Source organism: Colias eurytheme, chromosome 7 (assembly GCF_061535395.1).
Source record: "Colias eurytheme isolate Ceu_HAF_F1 chromosome 7, ilColEury1 Martin Lab GWU primary, whole genome shotgun sequence".
Classification (NCBI taxonomy): Eukaryota; Metazoa; Arthropoda; class Insecta; order Lepidoptera; family Pieridae; genus Colias; species Colias eurytheme.
The window spans coordinates 3,666,904-3,676,000 of record NC_142986.1 but is presented as its reverse complement, the minus strand read 5'-3'; the positions used below and the strand labels follow the sequence as shown (position 1 = coordinate 3,676,000).

At 37.4% G+C, this 9,097-nt stretch overlaps 1 protein-coding gene across 1 annotated transcript in view; it reads right to left on the bottom strand.

Moving 5' to 3' along the window:
• The window catches only part of beta-Spec (spectrin beta chain), a 56,296-nt gene continuing 47,199 nt past the window's right edge, over window positions 1-9,097 (bottom strand). Inside the window, exons 31-38 of the mRNA XM_090104015.1 lie at window positions 8,856-9,052; window positions 6,944-7,094; window positions 5,383-5,445; window positions 3,948-4,055; window positions 3,023-3,166; window positions 2,361-2,454; window positions 1,934-2,113; window positions 1-811 (exon numbers count right to left, since the gene is read on the bottom strand). Of these exons, the coding sequence (XP_089960141.1) occupies window positions 604-811; window positions 1,934-2,113; window positions 2,361-2,454; window positions 3,023-3,166; window positions 3,948-4,055; window positions 5,383-5,445; window positions 6,944-7,094; window positions 8,856-9,052 (1,145 nt within the window). The 3' untranslated portion in view covers window positions 1-603. The remainder of the gene's footprint in view (window positions 812-1,933; window positions 2,114-2,360; window positions 2,455-3,022; window positions 3,167-3,947; window positions 4,056-5,382; window positions 5,446-6,943; window positions 7,095-8,855; window positions 9,053-9,097) is intronic.

Here is a 9,097-nt window from a genome sequence, read left to right as displayed (position 1 = left end):
GATGTTTGAAATATTGCCTTAAATTCTTTTGCACAATATCCATTTTTAAAAGCGACTCAATTAAATTTTAAATAAACTGGGGAGGGGTATTTTATGACGAATAATGAAAGAACCAGATCAAAGCAACTATTCAAATAAAGTTAGAACAGGCTAGATTGTGGTGATAGGAGAAGGGAGGTTAAAGCGAGTAGGTAAAGGAGTCTAATAAAATATCGGAAAGGCTAGGCTGTGGTGGCCGAAGAAAGAGTCAAAAGTCAGATTATTATCCACTCAATTAAATCTATACTTAATATTATATAGCTGAAGAGTTTGTTTGTTTGAACGCGCTAATCTTAGAAACTACTGGTCCGATTTGAAAAATTATTTCGGTGTTAGATAGTCCATTTATCGAGGAAGGCTATAGGCTAGATATCATTATATGAAGGGATAAAGCACACAATTTTCGAACATGCTAAGTATGTATGTATGTGTGTAGTATGTGTAGGGAGCAGGGTAGGAGGGGTGGTATCAAGGCGAGTAGATGAAGGAATCAAATCAAAAAGCATAATGTATATGTATGTGTATATGTATGTAGTGACGAGCAGACAGGATAGGGGGGTGTGGTCAAGGCGAGTAGAGGAAGGAGAGCGTGCGCACTGACTTCTTCTTGAGCGTGAAGAAGGAGCGGCGCTTGGGCTCGCTGTGCGCGTGCGCGGGCAGCGTGTGCGAGCGCGGCGCGGGCGCGGCCGTGCGGGCCCGCAGCGACTCCACCCACGCGCACATGTCGCCCTCGTCGTGCGCCTGCAGCAGGAACTCCGCGCCGTTCGACAGCCTGCCGACACACAAGAGATAGTTCAGTAACACATGGTGCGTTGACAAATTGGTAATCAGCTATCAGCTATGATGATATAGCCGTTAAGATGATAGTGTGACTAGTTTACAAATTGTTACAAAATATCGTAAGATATTTTATTAACGTTTTTATTTTATATTAGACACTTTTCACGTCATTTTCTATACAAATTCTATACGTCATTTTCTATACAAATTCTATACAAATTCATTTATTAACAGAACATCATAGATCTACTTGTTAGTAATTTCTCAATAGAACAATAATTATCATTTTACTATTATTTATCTACTAATAATATAATGTGTGTACTTGCTCCCAATGGTGCAAGTAACACAATCGAATCTATCTGCGATCATTTTAAGAACTTACTAAGAACTACAATTGGTACTGCCTCGCATACATTACTAGTAATTTTAACAGATAAGATTCCTGTTTCACTGAAACTAATATAATTGAAACTAATACATTACTATCTATTATAACTTTAATATACATATTAATTATCTTAAATATAGAAACAAATAAATAAGATTTTTCACCTCTTTAGATTGTAATTATCCTCTTATTGTTACAAACAATACCATATCAAATATCAAAAATACATATTTATTCTTCTATAGACTAAAATCATTAAAATTAACTATCTATTAGGGTGCACTCACACACATCAGTCACCGTCAAGTCACCGATGACTGATCGGTGACGGTTTGTGTACGTATCCACAAACACCAGTCACCGTCATGTTGTCCGTCCGTCACGTCGCCGGTTTGACTGAATCATTGAACACATACATCAGGTTAGTCAGTGATTAGACGTGTGTCACGCTAGAGAACATGTAGCAATTATTGACGGTAGCACGACGCTGACTGAACTGAGACGTGACGGCACCGGGTGAGTGGGGATAAAAGTATGATACATGTATGGAAAGATTATTTGACGTGCCTGACCGGTGACGTCACTGATAGATTTCGTGCCGGCGACTGTCGTGTGGGAACAGAGTCATACTAGAACTATTGATACATTTTTTTTTTTAATCCTGTCCGGTGACGTGCCGTGACGGTGACTGATGTGTGTGAGTGCACCCTAATTCAGCATTACCTGAGACGGAAGACGTGCTTCTTCTTAGTATAGTTGGCGGCCTGTTCGACGACGGCTCCGTTGAGGTCGAGCGGCGCTTCGCCCCGCCAGTGCTGCTCGGGCGCCGCCTTGTACGCCTTCGCGTCCTTGTAGAACGACATGCGCCCGTCCTTCGCCACCACGTACACTTTGTCCCATGATCTGTGAATAAATATTAGTATTAAGATACGAATAAAGAGAATTTTCAAGAATATAAGTAGTACTTTGAATAGTTCTAAATAAAGATAATATGATTACTGAACTTATCACGTGAAAATATTTCTACAACATTATAATGTTATTCAAAAATATGAAATCAAATTAAATTACCATTGTACATATTATAGTAAAAAATAAAGCTTATATAAACGATAAGAAGTTATTGTCAAGATTACTGAACCCATCATACCTGTTGGAAGCGCGTTTGGCAGCCGACTCCCATTCGTGTTTGCGGACCAACATGCCCTCTACGCCTTCATCCTCCCCTCCTGGACTAGCGCCCTCTGTGTAGCGATTCAAATGTTACAAACACATCTTAGAAAATCACCTGAAACTTGCTAATGATTATGCATACTTTGATACAACCCTTGATTTGATATTTGAAGAAATATCGTTTCAAAGATCGTAAAAAATACTAATGGAAACCTTAAACTACTTCTAAAGCTAATGAACACGTGTGGTTTGATACGTCACTGTGATATGAAACTCGAGAACCTACTCGAATAAAACTCGAAATTGTTGGATATACTTTTATTACGGTACACACGAAAACGATATAATCAAATCATGCGCTAGACAAACATAATAGCACACAAAGCGTTCATCGCAGACATTATTGCACAATTTAGACTATGGTAATGTTCAGAAGTGGATAGCTGTCTTAAATTTTCCTGTTTTTTTAGAATGTTTCGGAGTTGAGTTGACTTGCAACAATTTGCCAAATTTTCCATATCATTTCAGTAGTCATATTTGAATGTATGTACCATTTATATATTTTTTGCTTAGTCATAAATTTATCCCTTCTTTTTATCATCGTAAATGCTATCCACCTCTATCCACTACCATGGGTACCTTCATCATCGCTGTGGTGCGCTCCAGTGAGCAGTTTCTTGGCGGTGCGCCAGCGGAAGCTCCGGAACGGCGACTTGCTCCGCGACCGAGACTTCACCTTACCGGAAGTCGACGGCGTGGCCGGGGTCGAGCTCGTTCCGGGCGCTGTTCGAGTGACCAGGACACGGGAAGTGTGGACATGTGGTAGGGGTTCGCGGAATTTGACATAAGAAGCAATGGATATTTGGAATTGGGAAAAGAAGGATATACGTAATTAAAGGACAATTTTTTTAGAAAGGTTTAAAGACGATTTGTTAGATGGAGGATTATTTTGAGATGGGAAGGGGGAGAAAAAAACAAAAACAAACGTAATTCAAAGCAACATAAAAACAACACTGCGTCGCAGCAAAATAAAACAAAAGCATTTACATGCTCACTAAATGATATTTTTGTATTAAAAACTTAAAACACCAGTACACCAGAAAACACAGATTATGTTAAGTGGAGGCATGCCTTAATTAATGACATTAGTCATAACATACAAATCTACTTATATTGATATTAATTTAATGATTATTTCTACCATCTGCATTGGTTCTAAAGTGAAAATGTCCGTTATTGATTCAAATTTGATTTAGCTATGACTACTACTACAATTTAAAAACTGATGAAATAATGTTAATTTTTTCTCTTGAAAAAATGATTGTATACAAAGTTAGCAATTTACGTATGATTCAATGGAGCAAAGAATTCTTGCTCTGTTCATCTAATATGAATGAAAGAAAAAGTCTGGTCTGAAACTAAACCAAAAATACGCTATAATAAAAGCTTCCAAATGTAAATACGATACAACTACTATTTCATTACATGAATGAGTTTAATTTAAAGTTTGAACAAGCACAATTTGAATCAACAACCGTCCACTGTTACTACGTGTCATACTCACTAGAGGTGCGTGCGGGTTTAACGGGCGTCTGTTTCGACGTGGAGGGGCGGGGCGGGGTGTCCGGCTGCGGGGCCGCGGGGGGGCTGACCGCGGGGGGCGCGGGGGGGTCTGCATGCGTACATCTACGTGCTAATTACTACACGCTACGGGCATGCATGCTACGTTACGTACATGCGTCCGTTACGAGTGCGTCGCGCAATAGTTCATACGCTCTATGTGAAATTATACGTAAGAAATTTACTTTTTTTGAAGTGAAAACTTCTTTAGCGGTGTTGGGTATAAAATCTTAAACTCGCGTCAGGACACGTGACTTGATCGAAAAAGCGTAAGACGGATACCATTCCAAAATATCAAACATGCTCAACGTTAATAATCAAGTTTTCACTTCTGCCGGCACTCCCGGAGTGCAACCCGTCTTTTTTTTGTTTTAATTCGAGCTTTGTGCTAGAGCGAGGACGCACTTGTAACTGTTTATTAAATAATAAAATAACATTCGTGCTCACAACATTCTTTTTGTTTGGTATAGTTTCCCTACCTATGTAATATTAATAAACTCATTGTTTAAATATACCCCTTTTATTATTTGTTATTATTAGGTTTTAGTGAAAACATTAAAATGATTAAGCTACTGAATACATTAAAGCACATGAATATAAAGCATAATAATAGAGTGTAGTAAAAACTAAAGCAACTACATATAGTTCATGGCATAATATATATTTAGAAGCTAAAGTCAAGCCGTGCATACAACATAAAATAGCAAAGAGTAACGCTGTTACAAGACATATTATGATACCTACCTTACCGTAGACAGCTTCAAGTGACAGTTGATAGACACAGCACAATATATAGCTCAGCATTATTAAAGAAACACATGAATACACAAAGGGAAAGACAAGAAAGTATCAAACCATCACCGTGATTAGCGTTTACATTGGAAACAGAATTATGACATTGTATAACAGCACTGCAATGAGAATTATAATTATGAAGATGCAAAGATGACACAGATATAATAACAAACTAAATAATATGTGCATCGTTGCAACTTTAGCGAACATATAAATATGATAAACTTCACATGAAATGAATTGAAATATTGCTAAAGAAGAAAGTTGTGCATATATGGAAAACATCATAGAGTATGAGGCGAGATTTTAATTATATTTTTAAAACATCATTTTAAATACACAAATTACACATAATCCAACATTTTATAAATACGATATAATTGTGCAAAAATAAATAAAACTGTGCGGCAAAACCCAGCTACGGATAGAACCTACTAGACGTCCCCCGAAGCTAATATCTACCATCCCTATGCGTTATTGGGCTATAACCCTTCCAAATTAAATGGTTGTTCAAACTACGATGTAAGCTCATGCGTACAACTAGCCCCGGGTACGTTTTACATCGGTAGTATAAGCGCGGTTACCTGGCTGGGAATGCGGTCGCTCTTGGGCCTTTTCAGCCGCTTTAGTGGATGTTCTCCTTACGACTACGCGTGTGCATGTTGTGAACAACACATATTTAAGTTACGACCCCCGATTATATGGCGCATCACTCGGCGAACGAATTTGACATGCCTGATGCTTGATCACACCAAAGACTTTAATTCTTTGCAAATTTATACGTCGATTATACCAAATTCAAATGTCAATGTAATATATAAATGAAATATTAGTTTTTTATATAAGAACATTTAAAATAGCGTTAATATGAAGAGAATATGCAGCAATTCTTTGAAAATGTTAAAGGCGGTTTTTCAAATGCCAGATAGTTCAGAAATGACTACACAGATATGTAAGTCTTTAGTATGATCACAAAATGCATTCAATGAAAGGGGGAAAAGAAAAATCAATTTCGTTCGCAAGTAAGCGAAAAAGTCACAGAGTAAAAAAACTTGACACGTAAAGCGGCAAGCGACGCCAAATGTACTGGCTGTATCGCAGTGCGAACGTGCTAAGTCTTGTAACGGAATATAACCCTTATTGTAATAGTGTTATTGTTTGTTTTTGCAAGCATTCACCAGTTAATCGGTGTCAGTTAGTAGATTGTTCGTTCGATTCGTCGTTGTGCGGGTACACATGCGTGCTAGTTGCAGTCCGTGACTTGATGTGTTAACTTTTGACCATGTGTTTTCCTTTTCACTTATACCACAATTTTTAATATTTAAAATGTACTTAGGGAACATTACTCTCTAATATGGGTACAGATTAAAAATTATTATTAAAGTAAATTGATAAATTCATTAGGGTTGAACACTTTCAGTAGTTTTATGTACATGTTATTATTATAAATATATTGCCGAAACCGAAAAATATTAAGACATAAAAAAGAATCAAGATTTTTTTTTTTCTAAAAGCGGGCAACCCTAATATAAATCTCACCGCTAGCTGAATATATCGTAACAAATCTACCCTAAAAAGATAAAATTAAATGCAAATGCTTCCATCTTATACACGGGGAGATCTACACACATTTCAAAGAATAAAGAAAACATTAAACAGACCGCATTACAAAGGTTAATATAAAACTTTAAAACAGGACAATCTTGGAGCATTCCTATAAATTAACTACACATTCGCAAGATATATCAGATAGCGGTTTATAGGGCACAAATCTTAAAAATTGAATAAAGTTATATTGAAAATAAAAATCTTAAGATTCATGCCACTTTCAAGTGACCTATCACAAAGGTATGTGTTGATCGTGCGCATTTTCTAATGATTTTACAAATTGCTAAAGTGTTTTTTTTTTTCAAACACATTAGAATTGTATAAATTATAAAAGTTCCTTGCTTCATAAAAAATCATTATATTCATTGTAGAAATAATGTATATTTCTGTATGATGAACTTTTTAATCCCAGTACCATTTAATCCTATAATTAAGTTACATCTATATGAGCGTATTTAAATTTAACGCGCACGCTCAACCACCAATGATAACCGAGTGAAAAGTTCGAGAACATTCTAGTATTACCATATTCCTTACCGGGTTGCTGTGGTTCGGGCGACGCAGCGCGGTCCACCGCGTCCTGTGCAGCCGCTGCAGCCGCTGCAGCTTCAGCAGCTTCACGCTCTTTGCGCTCGCGTTCAGCCGCTTCAGCCGCTTCTTGGCGGCGCTTCATTTCTTTCACTTCGAACTGAAACGTATGGTGAACGTGTTAGCTTCGATTTTTTAAACACGTTGTTAAGCTGATGGGCTTTGATTTAGTAGTTGTTAGGGCGATGTCATTAAATAGTATTGTGGTTATGCGTGTGTTTAGTGTAGCATTAACAGCAGGCAAAAAATGCGCAAGACTCAGAAGGCATATAGCTTGCAGATAGCATTTTATATTACAATTTATGCCTGCACAGAACTTCGAAAAGAAGTAATTAATAAACTAATTATGTATATAAGTTTTATAAAACATTTTTTGGATAATACAATATTTATAAATTACAACTTGGAGTCCAGTCCACATTGCCTATTTAACATAAAATGTTGTGTCTTTACTAACAAAATATTATAACCCAATTATATAACCTTATAAATAAGGAAAATTATTTTTTTAACTTAATGATATCATATCGGTATTATTAATAAATAAGCTTTACAAACACATAGGGCTACAAGCGCGTGCAATATACCAACACCACACTTACACCATCCAAATAATCATAGTACCATGCACCATCCGGGGAAAGGATATTACGGGTTTGCGTCAATAGCAGGAGGGAAGAGGACAAAGGTATTGATTTCACATCTTTTCCTAAATCATTTATCGTTTTATTGCTACTAGTTAATCCAGGTAACGAGAGCACGGCAATATCGCTCTCACTGTCACAATCATAAGAGCGTCTTCTCCATGACAACCTGCGTAGCGCATTCTTTATAGTCCCCGATATTGACGGCGTACTACGACGCTTGAGCAAAGAAACATTTGGGAAAATATTCATGTACGCAAGTCTTTCCCATAATATGAAATCGACACAAGCCAGCTTTTCGTTGGTTTCTTGGTTGTGACTGGTGTATTCAAAGAACACCGAACTATAGATATCCGAAGACTGTGGTGATTTGTAAGGAGACATAGGTGTCATCGGCGGACTACTCGTTTCAGATATTGTGGATAAACTCTGATTTGTGACAACATTCCACAAGTGTGAGTCATTTTTAACCGGCTGTTTCTGCGAATAATTTATGCTTATTGCTCTCGCATTGTATTTTTCTGGTAGCTTATAGTTTTCAGATTTCAGAATGATGTCGTGAACAACTTTTCCCACGTGGGGTTCATTTTTGGGTATCACAAGGTTTTGAACTCGGGGTGCTTTTTTGGGAATAGGAGGGGGATGGTATTCGATGGAGGATTCATTGGACATTATCCACGGTTTTGCAGTGGGCCATAGAGTTCCAGCGTTCATTTCAAGCTAATGGTGATTAAGAAAAGAAAAATTAAAACAAATATAGACAAGATACAAAAGAAGAATAGAAAAGAAGCATATGAACACTGTAATCTTTTAGTTCAATTTGAATGCTTTAAAATGAAAAACATGCACAACACTACACACAATAAACACGTTTCTTATATTATATGAACTATGAAATTAAGTGTCTTCTATTTATTTTCAAATTAATATTCAATTCATTAGTCAATATACATTGCATATAATTTTTTAAACTCGTCTAGACGTCTGACCGTTCTGTACATATAAATGTTATCTCTCAAAAGGAATAGCAAGTATTTATTATTTGTTAATTTCTCTTGCGATACTAATTTTTGATAAATTAATGGCCATTTTCCAGTACCATATCATAAAATAGATATATCTACCCTCCACATGTGCATATATTACGTTCACCTCCACCCTTCCACACACCCAAAAGCTTCCCAACCACATTTATGACCCTCATTACAAACTCCTACCGTAGTGAGTCTCTGCAGCGCACTAAAGCGGTCCTCCTGCGCGGCGGCCGACTTCTCAAACGCCTCGTGCTTCTTGATCAAGCTTTCCACCTCGTCGATAGTGTGTCCGAGCTCCTGTGACATGAGATACGGCTCCTGTGCGATAAGCCAGGCCTCCGCCACTGCTGCGTCACGTGCGAACTGGTACACTTCGAGGACTGTGGGAGGTTTGAAACAGTTGTTAAGGCATTTTGTGAGGTGTG